At 37.6% G+C, this 18,902-nt stretch overlaps 1 protein-coding gene across 2 annotated transcripts; it reads right to left on the reverse strand.

The window, feature by feature from the left end:
• Positions 1-19: 19 nt before the first annotated feature.
• On the reverse strand, positions 20-10,220 carry si:dkeyp-74b6.2 (cerebellin-1). 2 transcript variants are annotated; one of them, XM_067523215.1, is made up of 11 exons: positions 10,091-10,220; positions 9,228-9,462; positions 8,741-9,104; positions 8,551-8,646; positions 8,213-8,446; positions 7,962-8,109; positions 7,848-7,874; positions 7,695-7,759; positions 7,362-7,478; positions 5,760-7,273; positions 3,852-4,098 (listed from the first exon to the last, which is right to left on the reverse strand). In XM_067523215.1, the coding sequence occupies exons 1-10, from the start codon at positions 10,197-10,199 to the stop codon at positions 6,878-6,880; spliced, it is 1,791 nt and encodes a 596-aa protein (XP_067379316.1). In that variant the 5' UTR covers positions 10,200-10,220; the 3' UTR covers positions 3,852-4,098; positions 5,760-6,877. The 2 variants fall into 2 exon arrangements, with proteins under 2 accessions (XP_067379317.1, XP_067379316.1); XM_067523216.1 differs by lacking the exons at positions 7,362-7,478; positions 7,695-7,759; positions 7,848-7,874; ... (4 more) ...; positions 9,228-9,462; positions 10,091-10,220 and adding exons at positions 20-2,106; positions 2,230-2,349 and having other exon boundaries at positions 3,461-4,098; positions 5,760-5,917.
• Positions 10,221-18,902: the final 8,682 nt, after the last annotated feature.

Below are 18,902 nucleotides of genomic sequence, written 5' to 3' on the forward strand. Positions count from 1 at the left end.
GGCAAAGAACTACAGAAGCTGAAAAGTTTACATTTATTTTCAAGCTGAACAGAAAAAGGTGTCAAACTAAAGTTGTGATGACATATTGTAGTTTTAAATTTGCAAATATAAACAACAAGCTAGTTTGAGTTCCTCTTCTCCTTATCAACTTGAATGCACTTAGTGCATATTGCTCTTAGCTTTGATATTTACTGTGGCCCCTTTTTAAATTTTTACAATTTTAGAGAGCTATTAATTCTAAATCATAAGTGATAACTTTAACCAAAGTCACATAGTTCATCAGATAGTTTCTGTAATCTAGACAGGAATACTCATAGTGCTAACACAGGCCTCTGCTGTGCACCAGGTGTTTACACTAATCGATTTTGATGGTTCAGTGTGAACTTAGCAGGCTTCTGGCTCTGGCTCACCTCCTTTACTGCCAATCCTCCATCTGCCACCGGATCCACCACAGGGAGATGCAGGGTTGCTGTGCGTCAGCGGGGACAACATAAAAAAAGTACAAAAAAAGCTGCTAATTTTATGTTACATTTCTACAATATTCTATGAGGCTAAAGCAATCATTATTTTTAAATAACACATTCCTTGGAAAAAATGTAGTGTGTGTAAGTAATGTAAGTCTTAAGGGACAAACGGCAGACATCCCACTGCTTACAGAACAACTACAGGTGTACAGACATCTGTCTGATTTATAGAATAATGCAAAGTGTAGAGGTGGCCTGGAGGTCATGTTTACCACATTATTGGCAAAGTGCTGTCCTTGAATATGCAAATGTGTAGGAAAACATCAACTTACTGCATTAATGTGTGTGTGAGTGTGTGTCTGTGTTTTGAACCACCCCAGGTAATGTCAATTTTCAACATGTTGTATACTTTTGTAACACCCCTCTATAAGCTACTTAAACATTACTGTAGGTAAAAAAAACTGTTTTCAAATTGCAATGCGCAGGAAGGCATGGAGGGAGTAATTGGCACTCTTCCCCCAATAGGTCAAATCTATGTGTCAGTGTGACCTAGACTTTAGATGCAGATCATTATTTCATAAACAAGAGTAAATCTGCTTAGAGATAATAGAAAGATGACATTACTTGAAACCACAGAAGTTGCCTGTAATAAAGCCATAATTCCAGTAATATTGGTTGTTAATTATACATAGAATCATTGCAAACATGAACTGAAAATAGCAAATTCAGCATACTTTTATGTTAAATGGCACCAGTTTGCACAAGTGTAAACAAATAAAGCTAAAGGGAATGTGGCTCAGGTTAGCTGACGGTTCATCAGACAACACTGTAAACATGTGAACATTGCTGTTTACATCCCCCTGAGCCCTCAAAGTATGAAAACTGCATATCCATGACGCAGATACTGTAGGTAGGCAGATGGAAAACAACGTCTTTGTGTAATATTTTCTACGACCACTAGATGTCGCTATGGTAAAAGTCGTATCACTTGATGTATAACTTTTTGTCTGAAACTCTTTCCTATTGCACAGGAGGACAGTCTTTTTGAAAGAGAGAGCGACTAGACATAATCATTTCTTATATCCACAAATGTTTACTGTTCATAATTTCATGCATTAAAGTAAAACCACACAATTAGACAGCTGGTATAAGCAAGCACAGTCGACATTCAGAGAATAGACAATAAGCCATAACAGTGTGATCGAAGTAAAATGACATTCAAAATTATTTGAGGCAAATAATTCACCCATCTATTTCATACATATAGAAATGCGTCAAAGTGTTTTAATTTTGTTCCCAGCTTTACTGTGAAATTTAATGGGTATCTGTTGATGTATTTTTTCTTTAATATAAATGGCTTTGAAGTAACACCTGCCCAAAGACAATCTTTATTTTATACCATGGCCTTCCCTCCAGGCCTATGGCTACCTCCCATCAGCCCACCCTACAAAGGGAACACCAAAAACCCAGAGAAAGTGGAGTACTTCCACCCTCCCATCAGATTCCCCCTTTCAAGTTTGAGGTAAGCCTTGTCCCCTCTTTCCATCAACACCAGTCCTGCATTTGTTGCAGCCTCTCTGGTCACATCCTGATCACCTGCAAAGGCTGAAATCACTGGCCAACCATTGAGAACCAAGCTCACCTGGAAAGAGAAAGCAGGTGAACACAGATAGTGTTGTTGTACAGGACACTTATATATTTGCCCGAAAGAAAATATGTGTATTTCCCATAAGGTCAAACTGTTCCTTAAAGCTGGTGATCTTACTTGTATTGTCTGACGGTTGTAAACTTTCACAACATGAAAGCTGAAACTGTAGACTCCTTTTCTGGGGGCCACAAAGATACTTCTTGCTGGATCAAAATGGCTGCCAACATTTACCAAGATCTAACAGCAAAAGAAAATGAAGAAAGAGAAGAAATAATTCAACTAGGTGCTGTGCCAAGCATTTGCCATCGCTTCTCAGTAACTCAGACTTTTTTTGATTGTCACACTTTCAAATAAGCAGTAATTAAAATGTGGTGTGTAGTGTGTTTGTGACCTGCACTGCTTCCAGTGACTCAGAGACTAGCAATGACTTACCGTAGATCCTACTTTTGTTAGTGAAAGCCTTTGTTGGTGTGTAGTGTGGTCATTGATTTTGGATTTTAACGGTAAAGGTGGAGCTTTTGACTCGACAAAAATATCTCAGCAATTACTGGATAATTACCATGAAAGTATGTGCAACCATTATGGGGTTTGGATAATAAATCCAGCTGACTTTAAAAATAGACAAAGGCCTGATGGAATGTAAAAAAACAATTGTGAGCGCTATAAAAGAAAAGTATGCCAGAAATCTCTTCCCATACTGAGCTTTTACCCACTCCTTTAGAACTTACCAAACCTGAAAGTTCTGGAAAACAAGCACCCCGATTCAAAAATGTTGTGCCAAACCTTCCCAGAAATGTGGAGGCTGTTGCAGCAACAGACCTTCAGTAATGTTCAGATTAAAATAACGTTTAAGATGTCTTGGAAAGAAAAGTACCATGCATCTATTTTAAAATGATATTGGGGCAGTGCTTTAAGGCTGCAGAAGGCCATGGGTTCAAATCCCACCCCATCAAGTGTGGCCCCACCCGGCCACCAAAAGCCACCCCAGTTCAGGACAGCATTAACACTCATGACAAATCAACGTGCGAAAAATGTTCCACCCCCCTGAAGGGACAAGCCAAAAGCCGTTGAACTGTTTGAAAATTATCCACATTGAATCTATTGACCATGACCAATTCAATTTTAGGTAATGATTTGAGTTGTGAGCACTAACTTTTAAAAAATGCATTAGTGATATAAAATGCACTGCCCCTCTATGCTGCTTGTTTATTTATCACTCCTATCAAAGTCAGATACTTTGGGGGGGGCCTTTGAAAAAATTTCAATGCCATCCATTAGCTTAGGGCTTGTTACATAAGCATTGAATAATCCTGTGGACCACACTAACTGGCACTCTGCTAAGACCCACCTGGTCAAAGTAGATGGTCATGGTGCGGTTGCTCATCTCAGAGGGTTCATGGTTGGTGTTTCTGATGGCTGAAAATGCCACCCGACCTGTTCCTGACCTTACCGACATGCCCAGAGCGTTACCCGATGGCTCTGCAGAGGGGGTGGAGTCGCATACCACAAGACACTTTCCCTCCAACACAATGGGCTCTGTGTCATTCTGGCAACTGACCTCTGAAGGCCCCCAGTGGACAAGAAGCAACATTCCAATAAAAAAGATGTAGCAGGGAGCAATGTGGAGTGCAGTGGGAGGAGATGGGCAGAGCATAGTTTAAATGAAGATGAACCTGGTGTGTTTTTGGGATTTGTTGGCTGAGAGCACGTCACTTAAGTAACAGGATCATAATTGCACCTGGAAGCAGCATTTGAGACAACAATTCTTCACAACTTCTTCACAATAGTTGTGCCAACAATTGATGAACTGTTCTTGTAGAAGAGTACTAGTTGGTTGCAAGATGACAGATTCCAATAAAACAACACAGGAAGTCCTTGTTCATGCAGTAGGCTTTAACCGATGTTTATCCTGTTCCTCACAAAGAATTTTTTAATGGCTGCTGACACAGAATCCAGACCAGATTGGGGACTGCCAAAGCTCCAGGCCTGTTTGAATCAGTGGACAACAGAAAAAGATTTTACCAGTGCAATGTAAAACTAAGCTTCAAATGCATTTGTAAATGGAGTTTTGTGTTTACATCTTGCATTTTGCAAGATTTTATTTTCTGTAATTGTCCTTTTGACACAGAGCGTCTTCCATTAATTCTGCATAAGAGTATAACCACTATGTCCCCTAAAAGTTTACAATCTAAAAAATGTTTTCTTCTTCTTAAAAAAAATGCAATCACAAAAACAATCTTCTAGAAACATTAGACATGGTGTAATGCACTAACCAGATGTGACAACTGATCATTTCTCATGTGAGGAGTAATTAATTTTAATTGGTTTGTTTTTACAATTCCTTACTGGAACTGCACACACCTATGGAAAAGCATTAATTATGTTGTGATGTGATGCGTAGTGAGTATGTGAACTGGTTAACAGTTTCCAGTATGAGACTCAGACACCAGCAATACTGATGTCATACTTTTGGTCAGTGACAGCTTTTGTTGGTGAAAATAAAATGCACAATAGCTTTGCCTCTATAAACCACAATGCCAATAAGTTGGTCAATCAGTCCACCACTTCTGATCCAAGAGAAAATATTAACTATGACTGTATGTTTAACATGGATGCTTCTGTAGACAATCATTGTCTTGGTGTGTTTGATCAAATTGTATTCCTATTGTAGAAAAACATACAATATATTACAGGTATTTCTATCCATCAAAATAAAGGGAAGTACATGTATGTTAACGATTTTTGTCTTGCTTTCACCACAATGGAATCTGGAACTTTAGACTCTTTAAAGAATATATTCCCTTTCTCAAACAAAAATTAAAAAAATGCCATTCCTCAGATGCAGTGTTACAGCATGAAGGAGCTCAAATAAAATCAAGATACCTGAAAAATGTTATGAATGAAGTGTGGTGCTCACACTGGTCTGCATCTTGTCACATGTATGACTCTAACATACACATCTGTAACATTAAATGGGATAAAAATCTGACCATGACCATCTCTGAGCTGCTGTGATCATGGTCTAGTAAGATGGAAGAAGAAGTTACACTTTTAACCAAAAGAGAAATGAGGGAATGCGGCTGTGCTAAAGAAAAAAACAAGCCCCCAAAAAAGAAGTGATGAGCTAATGCTTTGGCCAGGACGAGGCTCACATGAGTGCTGCCAGCTGGACCCGGGAGGGGGGACAGCAGACTATCACAATCCCACCACTGAGAGGCCGTCTGTGAGTAAACACTCCCACTCTTTCTATCTCTGTACCTGTCCAAATTAATCCCTCTCTGTGTAGGTGCATTCCTTTACGCACACACATGACCATGTGCTATAAATACTGACATATAACAACTTGATATATAACAGCAAAATTTGTCAAGGTAATGCAGCGATATTGAGAAGGCGCATAAAACGTGAACACTAAATTCATACAGTAGTTATCTGTATTATCCTATGATAAATAAATGAAAAATATTTCAATGTAACAACACCTCTGACAGTAAAACTAAAAGAGGCTGTTGATGAAATCTTGAGACCTTTAATCGTTAGCTGAATCAATGCACGAACAACACATCCAACAATAAAAGCTCTGCCCATTTTCACTTGAATAAACTTGTTTAAGAATGTTTGGGTCAGAAAGAATTCTGGACGCCTACCTCTCACTCTTAGCGCTGGCTCTGTAGCGACATAAAAGCAGTTGACGTCCCAGTTGAGTCCAGTTTCCCTGCTCCCTTCAGCTTTATGTCTGTTCTTCTCTCTCTTTTCCAGTTACTCTCACCCACTCTCTCTAACTATCTCTATGTTCCAGGGAACCCCTGTGTTGGAGCAGACGTTAAATAACATCACGAGGACCGTGGCCCTTCTGTTCTCATGGCTCCTGAGCCCCCTGCTGTAACTGTCCCCCCTTCATCCGTTGTTTTACTTCAGATATTACACATCGCATAACAGAACTATAAAGCTCCATATATCCTCCGATACTCTCTGATACTGTAAGTAAACAGCTCATCATAGCAAAAATTATTAGCAATGACATATTGCTGAATATGTTTTCTTTATATACTGTTCTACTTATTGGCAAGAGCAAATGAGTAACACCAAACATTTGTTTTTGAGTAAAATCTAATGGTGGTGCATTTTATTCAGATTGTATAATGAAGACAAGATAGTTGTACATATGCTTTTTAATGTTTTTAACTTAATGCTTGACATTTTAAATGTTAAATTAAAACAATTCATGTTAACTAAAAACCCGACCAACATCTTACAGGCAGTAAATGTGTCACGTCTTCCTGAGAGTGATTAAATTATTATTATATATTATGAAAAAAATCTTTTGCGTTTCAACCTGTCACATGTGAAACCTGTGTGACTGAAATACTAATACAGTATAATAAATTAGGTTAAACGAAAAGTGTGGTTATCCAAAAGCTTAGAAAAATAAACTAAATAAAATAAAAAATATTAAAAACATCTGTGCGATTTGACTAAATGATGGATATATAACATATTCAGTACCCTTTCAACCACTTTTAGATTAATTCTTAATAAAGCTAAGAATTCATGTAGTAGCTGAAAATCGTAATCATGTCTTAAAGGCAGTAAAATTGTGCCTACGTTGTTTTTGTATTAAACAAAAAGAACTCATTACTTTTGGTCTATCACGGACCAGCATGTCTCAAATACCAAAGCATTACAACATGTTAGTTTAAACCAAAATAGGTTAATAATTTTCTTAAATAAGAATAAAACATAGTTTTATCATTAAAGTTTACCATCACACAACTGACTCAATGGTTATGTTTTGTCCTACATTAACATCAAGAGGACAAATCACCAGAGGGGCTGCATTTTTTCCCTGGTCTTGAACACAGGGGTTAAAGTATGGGTAGACAGGCTCAGTGAAATCACACCCGCTGTAAGTGTAAATGTGAGTCTTTGCTTCGGCGTCATAAAAGGACACCAGACCTTCCTCGTAGTTCAGGAATACACCAACTTTCTGTGGGGGTTCCCGGAGTTGGAGGGTGATGGAGGGACCAGCGCAGGCAGAGAGGCTGACGCCTTTGCGGCGGCATATTGCCCAGTAACCTCTGTCAGGACGAACTGTGATGACCCCCTTCCTGTTGATGGACTCCCTGGCCAGGCCAAGATCCCAGTCTGTTTTATCCCCAACCTGTAAGAAAACATATTACATTAGTAAAATGAATGATTTAATATAAGTGGACAAGATTAAACTGTGATTCATGCTTGTTAGCTCCTACCTGAACCACCCAGTAGTATCTTCCAGATGTGAAACTTTGTTTCCCCAAAACACAGACGCAGGAGTCAAACCGTTGAGTATTGTTTGGGACTGGGATCTTGTTCTTCTGGCAGCTCACCTGTAGGTCATTATATTTATCAATATTACCATCCTCTTCATCAGTGTAATCATTAGGATAATTAAGAACTTTGTTGTTGTCTTTGACAGGCTTATCATTTCTATAATATACTAATTTTTAGTGTAGGACTTGACGTGTTATATGTTTTTTAGCTCTGAGGCTGTGTTTATTTCATGTTAGTGTTATCTGGAATGATACAATCACACAGGTCAGTACCTTCTTTCTATCTGCAGACAGGAGCAGCCAGCCGGATGCAGTGTCAGGATCCAGAGTCACTTCAACTGTGGAAACACAGAAATAAATGGTAAGTTAAATATGAACAGATTTTGATCAATGAAATAGGTAAAGAAAATATGTTTATGAACATACCTGCATATTGATTCATCTTGTCTACCTCTGCAAAGAAGGAGAAGAGTTCTTTTAGGATTTTTCATAAAAACCTTTATCATCAGTTCTGAAGTTGATACATTGAGAATTTCTTACCTTCTTCAGACAGTTTGCTTTCAATCTTCCTACAGACGTCCACCAAATTAGAGACAGTTTTCCTCACTACCCCCACACAGTTATCAGAAGGGACTGTGATCTCAGACCACTCCCTAGTGGATGGGAGTTGTCTCAGAGATGGGAAACTCTGAAATAAGTTAAGACAAATTTGTCAAATGTCCAGATCTTCATGTTTTGACAGAGCACAGTACTGTTAGAGTTTAAATGGTTTTGTAGCTCATGTTTCTAACCTGCAGGACATGAAGAGGTTTCTGAGTGAGCTCCAGGTGCTGCAGCTCACTGTTCCTAATCTGCAGGTCGTTGATTTCCTGCTCCAGCTCATCGAGCAGCCCCTCAGCTCTATTCTCAGCTTCTTCCTGCGTTTGTTTGAGCTCCTCAATGAGCAAGTCCAGGTGTGTCTGGATGGTGGTTATCAGCTTGGAGCAGACCTGAGAACTGCTCTTAATCTCTTCCTCAGTGAATTTCTGTATATTGAGAAAATTAAACTTGATTATAAAAAAAGCAAAAAACAAAAGAACAGGCAAACCTAATGTCTGAACATGCATCCATACAACAATGTGGAATTTACCTTGCTCAGAGCCGCTGAATTTTCGATATCCTTCATTTTTCTGAGTCTGGTCTGGATCATGAATTGAATTTTAGCCTTTGAGTCCCTCAGATTGGTCTAGAAAATGTCACGAAACAAATAGATTTTTAAATATGTGCAAAAAGGAAAGCACTAAGAAAACTAACGTCTCATAAAATAAACTTTTCCTAACCTTGATGCGATCGCTCTCCTTCACCATGGGGACAGTTTTGTGGTGTTTGTGGTCCATCTTGATACACTTCTCACACACAGTTGTGTGATCCTGCTTGCAGAACCTTGTCAGTGGCTTGTTGTGGTTTCTGCAGAGGTGACTGCTGGAAAATATGTCTGGATCCATCAGCCTGTGTCTTTGCAGTGCCGATTCCCTTAGGTGGGGTGTCAGGTGAATTTCACAATAAGAGGCCTGGCAGACAAGGCACGACTTGACTGATGCTGACTTGTAGTCATTGGAGACATCACAGGGAACTTCATCTTCCTCTGACTTGACACTTGAAATGTCAAAAAACCCCTCGTCTTTTTGTCTGGACAACAAAAACCTATTGATTTGATAAAAGTTCTGTTAAATCTCAATTCAGTTCAGATTTCTCTGTGGTCTGCCCTGATATTAAAAAGAACTAAAACTCTAACAAAGTACAAATGACACACTTTTTAAAACCTACCTTTTTATGACATCAATGATTTCAGCAAAAGTTCGGTTGATCCTGAGCTGTGGGCGTTTTTTGAAAACTTCTTTGCACAGAGGACACTCTGCCTTTTTCTTTGTATTCCAGTAACCTTCAATGCAGTCCAGGCAGAAGTTGTGTCCACATGGGATGGAGACCGGGTCTGTGTAGGTGTCAAGACAGATGCAACATTTCAACTGCTCCTCCAGTGGAACGCAGGCCATGTTTCTGACTGGAAAAGAAATCAACAATATTTGACAGAAATCCTAAAAGAGGACTCAATGTATGATGTGTGCTCACTGGACTGGTACATTCACTGGTTTTATGTTTGTTCTAGGCCTTAAACTCTGAGGCTCAACACCATGTTACTTCCAACACTAACTAATATTAGGTTACTATACTTAATAGCACCATCAACAACCAGCTGTTGCCAGTAAAGCCATTGTGATGATTATTTAATAGGTGAGATTATTTGAGGTCTTTGTAGAATATAAAAATGTAATATTTAAAAGTAGGAAACTTTTGCTACTTTGATTTGTTAGATGACATTGTGACAACTGACACATGCTGCCGTGTGACCCAACACAATCAGACACTACATACAAATATGATGTATTATTGCAAATCAAAGAAAGCCAGAGAAATTATATAGATTTTAGTCTTATTTTTATAACTAAAAGAATATTTACAAATAAATTTACAAAAAATACTAATTAACATGTTGCATAAATGCATGTTATTTCATGCCAACCATTATATGCATTTAAAGGTTTTAACTATAAACTTTAAATCTTAGTTTTGTATTAAATTCATTGAATTATTTATGTCATTACAGTGTTTAATGTTAGTAACTTTCTTACCTGTTTGGGCTGTCATGCTCTGTGTCCGGATCATCCTCATCATATGCAGCTCAAACAGCAAATGCAGTGTGAAGAGTTTAAATACTCCCTCTTTGTTTTGCAGTGGCATTAGTCACACAGTCTACATCAGAGTCCACCCAAACGTTCACATCATTCTGGTTTTTCTGGTCCATTAACTGAAGAAATTGACCGACCAATAAGAAGGTGACATTTTACTCAGATGAGATACAGTTATTAGGCATCAAAAGGAAGAGGGGGGTGACACAAATATATAATAAATTGTGCAAATCAAATTCCTAATTTATTTACCTGCATGTTTAGTTCTATTTCTCTCATTTCAACATCACCTAGTTGAAGTTGTATATTGGACATACAACAAAATCTGTTGTGTTTGTCATGTTGCGTTCCTTTAGCAGTTTCTGAAGACACAATAAGAGATAATTTCATACTTTTTACAGTCATCTTGGTTTTCAGATGCTTTTCGTATCCGTATCAATCTTAAGCCAGTCTGGCACTAAATTATTTCTCTAGCAGAGATTATACAAGTAACTGACTCATGAAGCACAGTGCTAACTATTGCCTGGCTCACAAAGTGTGAAATTCCTTAGTACTGGAAATTTAAGGTGGTTATAGGAAACTCTTGGAACAAATACACAGACACACATCTTACATAATCACTCTTTCCTCTGATGGGTATTAGCACCTGTACACACCTGTGGTTAATGTGGGGAAAAACAGATTGAGTCACTGACTCACAAATGAAAACATGTCCTGCTTTATAAAGATTAAAATAAAGACTCAGCAAGAGGAACCAATCCATATTTCTGTGGTGTTCTTGTCCTTTTTCACAATAATTTGTGGAAGGGCAGAAATGAAACATGGGAACAAAAGACAGTAACTTTAACTACTTTCATCATTTTAGGCCATTCATTCTATAATATTTTTTCATATTATAGAGGACATTTGTGTTTTTACTTTATTTTACTCATCACCTCACTTAAAAATAAAATAAACACAAACTAATACACACACACACACACACACACCACAAAGTTAGTCGGGAAATAGTTCCCATGATGACTGATACTGAGCACAGGGAGACATATGGAGCTGTGGACGTCTCATGACTTGTTCCATTTATGCTGATTCGTTGACAAGAAAAGCAAAAATAAAAATGAATGGCCCTGGTTTAGATTAAAGTTGTCACAGTTCATTGTGCACTTTAACCACAAATATATTGATGTACTGTAGTACTAGCTAATAGATTGAGTCGTTCACACACACACACACACACACACACACACACACACACACACACACACACACACACACACACACACACACACACACACACACACACACACACACACACACAATAAGTATCACAGTATAAAAAGGAATGTTTCTCCAGGATGAAGTGAGGAAGTTTGTTTATAATGGACAAACTGTCCATTTCATTTTGAGGTATTTTTCAATTCTAAACTAACATGGACAGACCATGGGACATGTTATTATAATAGTTACAAAATTTGAAAAATGGTGATGATGTTTTTAACCCAATACAATTAAAGAATTATTCCACTGTGATTGTCTGTCTATGAATCGTTTCTTCTCTTCTCTTTCCTGGAACACTGAAAAAAAATTCCACCTGAACCAACGAACATCTCTGATCTGTTTTGAGGCTCAGGCAGGAACAGAGGCTCATCAAGCCTCTGTTCGAGCTCCTCAATGAGCCCATTCAGATTAGTTTAGAAAATGTTGTGAAAAAAAGAAATTTCTGTAAATGGAGAGCAGGAAAAGAACCTCTGTGTCTCTGTAGTGCAGGTTCCCTTAGGTGGGGTGTTTGGGGAATTTCAAAATAAGAGGCCTGGCAGACGAGGCACGACTTGTACTCATTGCAGACATCACAGGGAACTTCATCTGCCTCTGAAACTCTGTGTGTCTGGATACCTGGTGAGACCACAACCTCAACATCTCCCTCATCTTTTGTTGTGGATGGGAGAGGCTCTTCTAGTTCAACGACGGCCATTTTTCTGACTGGATAAGAAATCAACAATATTTGAGTAAGATCCTTGTTCGCATACAAAATCAGGATTGAGAAGAAGGAGTCAAAGTATTATTTACTTTCTAACATTCTATGTTAACAGAAAATTAGTTCACAAATAGTACACAAAACCTTGACATTTGTTCATGCTGCTTACAATGTCAAACAATGTTCTCAGTCATGACTGTAATATGATCAAAGGCATATTTAATATAGCCTGGTTGCCTGTTTTTGTTTTATGAGCAAACCGATCACTGGTTTTATGTTTGTTCTGGACCCAAAATCAGTCGTGCCTATAATAGTACAGTAATATAACAGTACGTTATGGCCCCCAGGTATATGGTATATAACTGATAAATTCAATATGGCAATATGTGCTAAGGATGAAGTACTAGTAATTTAGAAACACTGCCACCTACATTTATAAAGCACATTACAACAGGATACACTAACACACATGAGTTAAATAGAACGTACAGATAGAAGAAAAACTTTTCTTTAGGGTAACTTGCTTTTATTATGTTCTTTTTTATACATTTTTGATTCACAAAACAACTCCATTAATTTCCTAGAGCTAGATGTTCTTTTTTTCAATCATTTTGCAACTATTTTGACCCTGCATAAAGTAATAAAAACTAAACAAAAAACTCAAAGGTTCAAATCTCATAATTAGAACCTGTAACAATCTGTGGCCAGTCTGGCACTAAACCATTTGTCTACTGAAGATTATATAAGTAAATTACTCCTAAAGCACAGTGTTAATTAATGTTTGGCTCACAAAGTATGAACTTCCTCAGAGCTGGAGGTGGTTAAGATTATCAGAAACTCTTGGAACAAAGACACAGACACACATCTTACATAATCACTATTTCCTCTGATTGGTATTAGCACCTGTACACACCTGTGGTTAATGTGGGGAAAAACAGATTGAGTCACTGACCGACAAATGAACACAAGTCCTGCTTTGTAAACATTAAAATAAAGTCTCAGCACAAGTTACTGTCAGGTTAAGAAGAACCAATCTATGTTTTATGGGGTTCTCATCTGTTTTGACAATAGTTTGTGGAGGGGCAGAAATGAAACATGGAAAGATAGAAACTAACTTTTCATCATTGTATTCCATTCAAGCTAAAATATTTCTGCAGATTTGAAAAGTACTTTATTATACTCATCACCGCTCTCACAAACTAATACAGATGCACCAAACAATTACACTGATTGATAATAATGATTAGATAGTGACAAGTAGAAGATATTTCATGGTTTGGAGTTAGAGAGGACCAAATTATGAGATGATGACTATTACTGTGTTTATGTAAACATAATTATGACCTTACCATTAATCACGGACTCATTAATATAGTATCTCCCAGTCTGTTCTCTATATAGTTATTAGTTAGTAGCAAATATTTTCATTAATTAACAAGTTCTTCCCTTTTTGTTTCTCAATATTCACTCACATTTTCTATACTCCACTAAAAAAGCTGTCAGTTCCTGTTGAGCTCACAAAGCAGAAATTTGCTGGAAACTACAGGTGATTAAGATGATCAGAAAATATCAGGAGAGAGCGAGACAGACACACATCTTACATAATAAGTTATAGTCTTGCATCTGATTGGCTTTAAGCCTTATGAACATAAGTCACAAACACCTGTGAGTAATGTAATGGGAAAGAGATACACACACTCACACACAAACACCATACACACACACACACAACCATGCAATAGTGTAATAAGTTTAACAGTGTAAAAAGGAATGTTCTTCTTAAAAAAGGTAACTGTGGATTGGATTATATGGAACTTAGTTCCACCACTAAATATCAAGTGTTGGCTTTGAGCAGACTTTGACCAAATCTAAATATATTTGAAAAAAATGTTTACTACTTGAAAATAGTTGGCAGAAAAGTTTACAGAACATTCATTATGCGAGGGACTCAAGTGTTTGCAGAAACGTTTCTGGCAAAATGTCCATTTGCTTTTGACATATTTAAGTCTAAACTAGCATGGACAGACCATGAGACATGCTGCTATAATAGTTAAACAATCAATAAACCACTGTGATTGTCTGTTTTGGAATGGTTTCTTCTCTGCTCTTTTCTGGCACACTAAAAAGAACATTCCACCTGAACCAATCAACATCTCTGATTTATTCTACCGCAAGTAATTTCAATAAACCAGATGTTCTATATTTAGACAATGAGCTCTGCAGCTGTGGGATTTGAAGAATAATCAATAAACCCAGGACTCAAACACTGATCATATAAAAAAATAATAAAATCAAATTTAAAATCATGTAGTTCACATGTTGTTGGCAGTTGAAACAAGGACAAAACCAAATAAAGCAACAATTTATCACTGTGGAAAAGTGTATGTTCCTGCTCTGCCACTGAGTGTCACTATTCATTCATTATTCCTTCATAATTAGTGGCTATGATTTAAAGCTGGGTACATTTTAAAGGGCCGGTATTGGTAAAATAAAGCTTATTCCAATTATTATTATTATTTCTCCTTGACTTAGATTTTTGCTTGCCTTGTACCTCACTTGTAAGTCGCTTTGGATAAGCTAAATGACTAAATGTAAATGTAAATGTAAATGTCCTCTGTCTCATCTCAGTAACCAGTGGCTTCACTTAACGTCCACTGACCACATTCCAGGTTTTTGTTCTTTGTTGACATCCCACAACTCACATTTGGTCCAAATAATCATTTGGGAGGCTGATCTAAAATAGAACTCTGGACGCTCAGCAGCCTCACTCTCTATATTCAGAAAATAATCAGATAAAACTGTTCCACAAAATCTTATGCACTTAAACTAAAAAACAAAACAAAAAACTGTTCCTATCTGTTCTATCTTGCACTTATGTTGCATGAAATGGAAACGTGTCACACTGGGCTTTTAATGTTTTGCTTGCTTTGTACCTCACTTGTAAGTTGCTCTGGATTAAAACAGGAGCTAATGAGTTTGCTCCACGTGCTTACACCTCAGTGATGATTCAGTCCCATTCAGTAAACCTGGACTTTTCTTGAAAAATCCATTTGCAGTAGCTGTTTTCACAGACATGAGTGTGTCCGTCGGCACTGTAATCAGTTACTCTCCAGTAGTTGTCCAGCTCTCTGCTGTCTGAGTGGTACACAGCCGAGATGACTCTGATGAAGGAGCTGTCACAAAACTCAATTTTGGGAACACAGTTCCTGCGCTCTGAGCTCGGCCTTCTCAGGATGAACTGGGGTCCAAATGGTCAGAGGAGAAGACCTGGAGCCTCCAGTGTGCACCATCACAGCTGTTGGTGCCAGCGTAAGAGGAGATGGTCTGGTGTTCTCGCTCTGGCTCTGCTGGGTGTTGAGAAAAGGTGTGGTGATCACAGATGAGTTGAAGGCTCTCTCACAGCTAATCACAGGGAAGTCTTTATTGCCTGTGATGAGGCTGTGGTAGAGGCTGAGGACGGAATCTGACTTGCTGGTGATGTTGGCCTTGCTCAGAGGACGGTTCCTCAGGTCGATAAGAACCATCTGAATGGTCTGGTTAACTGGTGTCGGAAGATGAAAAAAAAAGGACATTGTTAGTCACATTAGCTGAGAGGAAATTACTCAGAGCTCTGTAACCACGAATTAATTAATGCTGTTGGATTTTTGGAAATGATAATAAACAGATTTAAATATTACTCAATTGGGCTGTCTGCTGCTGTGACAATAACACTTTAGAGACTGATTGATTTGTGCTGGATTTGGATTAAAGATTCAAATAAACTTTTATCTCTCGTGTACTTGAGGTGACTGGTGCTGTGAAGAGATCTATGAATGACTAAGGTTATGGACACATTTTCAGTAATAAACTGATTGACTTTAGTGACCACAATGTTTACAATTATTCAAACAAGTTAAATTTAGAAACAGTCACATTCAACTTTTTTATTCAGTCACATTGGTTAATGAAAGGTCTGGTTAAGCTCCAGGTACAAACTATTACTCTACATAGATATCCAGTATTTAACTCTCAGACAGACTGGATTGGGTTATTTTTTTGGGTTGTCATGTTCTGTGTCCTGATCATCGTCATCATATGCAGCTCAAACAGCAAATGCAGTGTGGAGAGTTTACTGCTCCCTCTTTTTTTTGCAGTGGCATTAGTCACACTTATACATCATTTCCAAAAGTTCACATCATTCTGGTTTGTCTGGTCCATCAACTGAAGAAATTTGCTCTGTTGACATGTAGTCGAGCACAGCTTAAGGAGTCAACCATTAAGAAGGCAAATCAATTCCCTGATTTATTTATCTGCATGTTTAGTTCTATTTCTCTCATTTCAACATCACTTAGTTGAAGTTGTATATTAGACTCATGTTGCGTTCCTTCAGTTTCTGAAGACACAGTAAGAGATAATTTCGAACTTTTTACAGTCATCTTGGTTTTCAGATGCTTTTGGTATCCGTATCAATCTTAAGCCAGTCTGGCACTAAATTATTTCTGTAGCAGAGATTATACAAGTAATTGACAGTGCTAACTATTGCCTGGCTCACAAAGTGTGAAATTCCTTAGTACTGGAAATTTAAGGTGGTTATAGGAAACTCTTGGAACAAATACACAGACACACATCTTACATAATCACTCTTTCCTCTGATGGGTATTAGCACCTGTACACACCTGTGGTTAATGTGGGGAAAAACAGATTGAGTCACTGACTCACAAATGAAAACATGTCCTGCTTTATAAAGATTAAAATAAAGACTCAGCAAGAGGAACCAATCCATATTTCTGTGGTGTTCTTGTCCTTTTTCACAATAATTTGTGGAAGGGCAGAAATGAAACATGGGAACAAAAGACAGTAACTTTAACTACTTTCATCATTTTAGGCCATTCATTCTATAATATTTTTTCATATTATAGAGGACATTTGTGTTTTTACTTTATTTTACTCATCACCTCACTTAAAAATAAAATAAACACAAACTAATACACACACACACACACACACACCACAAAGTTAGTCGGGAAATAGTTCCCATGATGACTGATACTGAGCACAGGGAGACATATGGAGCTGTGGACGTCTCATGACTTGTTCCATTTATGCTGATTCGTTGACAAGAAAAGCAAAAATAAAAATGAATGGCCCTGGTTTAGATTAAAGTTGTCACAGTTCATTGTGCACTTTAACCACAAATATATTGATGTACTGTAGTACTAGCTAATAGATTGAGTCGTTCACACACACACACACACACACACACACACACACACACACACACACACACACACACACACACACACACACACACACACACACACACACACACACACACAATAAGTATCACAGTATAAAAAGGAATGTTTCTCCAGGATGAAGTGAGGAAGTTTGTTTATAATGGACAAACTGTCCATTTCATTTTGAGGTATTTTTCAATTCTAAACTAACATGGACAGACCATGGGACATGTTATTATAATAGTTACAAAATTTGAAAAATGGTGATGATGTTTTTAACCCAATACAATTAAAGAATTATTCCACTGTGATTGTCTGTCTATGAATCATTTCTTCTCTTCTCTTTCCTGGAACACTGAAAAAAAATTCCACCTGAACCAACGAACATCTCTGATCTGTTTTGAGGCTCAGGCAGGAACAGAGGCTCATCAAGCCTCTGTTCGAGCTCCTCAATGAGCCCATTCAGATTAGTTTAGAAAATGTTGTGAAAAAAAGAAATTTCTGTAAATGGAGAGCAGGAAAAGAACCTCTGTGTCTCTGTAGTGCAGGTTCCCTTAGGTGGGGTGTTTGGGGAATTTCAAAATAAGAGGCCTGGCAGACGAGGCACGACTTGTACTCATTGCAGACATCACAGGGAACTTCATCTGCCTCTGAAACTCTGTGTGTCTGGATACCTGGTGAGACCACAACCTCAACATCTCCCTCATCTTTTGTTGTGGATGGGAGAGGCTCTTCTAGTTCAACGACGGCCATTTTTCTGACTGGATAAGAAATCAACAATATTTGAGTAAGATCCTTGTTCGCATACAAAATCAGGATTGAGAAGAAGGAGTCAAAGTATTATTTACTTTCTAACATTCTATGTTAACAGAAAATTAGTTCACAAATAGTACACAAAACCTTGACATTTGTTCATGCTGCTTACAATGTCAAACAATGTTCTCAGTCATGACTGTAATATGATCAAAGGCATATTTAATATAGCCTGGTTGCCTGTTTTTGTTTTATGAGCAAACCGATCACTGGTTTTATGTTTGTTCTGGACCCAAAATCAGTCGTGCCTATAATAGTACAGTAATATAACAGTACGTTATGGCCCCCAGGTATATGGTATATAACTGATAAATTCAATATGGCAATATGTGCTAAGGATGAAGTACTAGTAATTTAGAAACACTGCCACCTACATTTATAAAGCACATTACAACAGGATACACTAACACACATGAGTTAAATAGAACGTACAGATAGAAGAAAAACTTTTCTTTAGGGTAACTTGCTTTTATTATGTTCTTTTTTATACATTTTTGATTCACAAAACAACTCCATTAATTTCCTAGAGCTAGATGTTCTTTTTTTCAATCATTTTGCAACTATTTTGACCCTGCATAAAGTAATAAAAACTAAACAAAAAACTCAAAGGTTCAAATCTCATAATTAGAACCTGTAACAATCTGTGGCCAGTCTGGCACTAAACCATTTGTCTACTGAAGATTATATAAGTAAATTACTCCTAAAGCACAGTGTTAATTAATGTTTGGCTCACAAAGTATGAACTTCCTCA

The sequence above is a fragment of the Channa argus genome, chromosome 12 (genome assembly GCF_033026475.1).
Source record: "Channa argus isolate prfri chromosome 12, Channa argus male v1.0, whole genome shotgun sequence".
In the NCBI taxonomy this organism is placed as follows: Eukaryota; Metazoa; Chordata; class Actinopteri; order Anabantiformes; family Channidae; genus Channa; species Channa argus.

Bases quoted from the DNA above. Each gene is read 5' to 3' on its own strand.
- si:dkeyp-74b6.2 (XM_067523215.1), bottom strand. From the start codon at position 10,199: ATGCCACTGCAAAACAAAGAGGGAGTATTTAAACTCTTCACACTGCAT. The intron at 9,463-10,090 runs GTAAGAAAGTTA...TTTCTTTTCCAG, and splicing joins GAGCATGACAGCCCAAACAG to TCAGAAACATGGCCTGCGTT. The intron at 8,447-8,550 runs GTAAATTCCACA...CTCAATATACAG, and splicing joins ATTCAGCGGCTCTGAGCAAG to AAATTCACTGAGGAAGAGAT.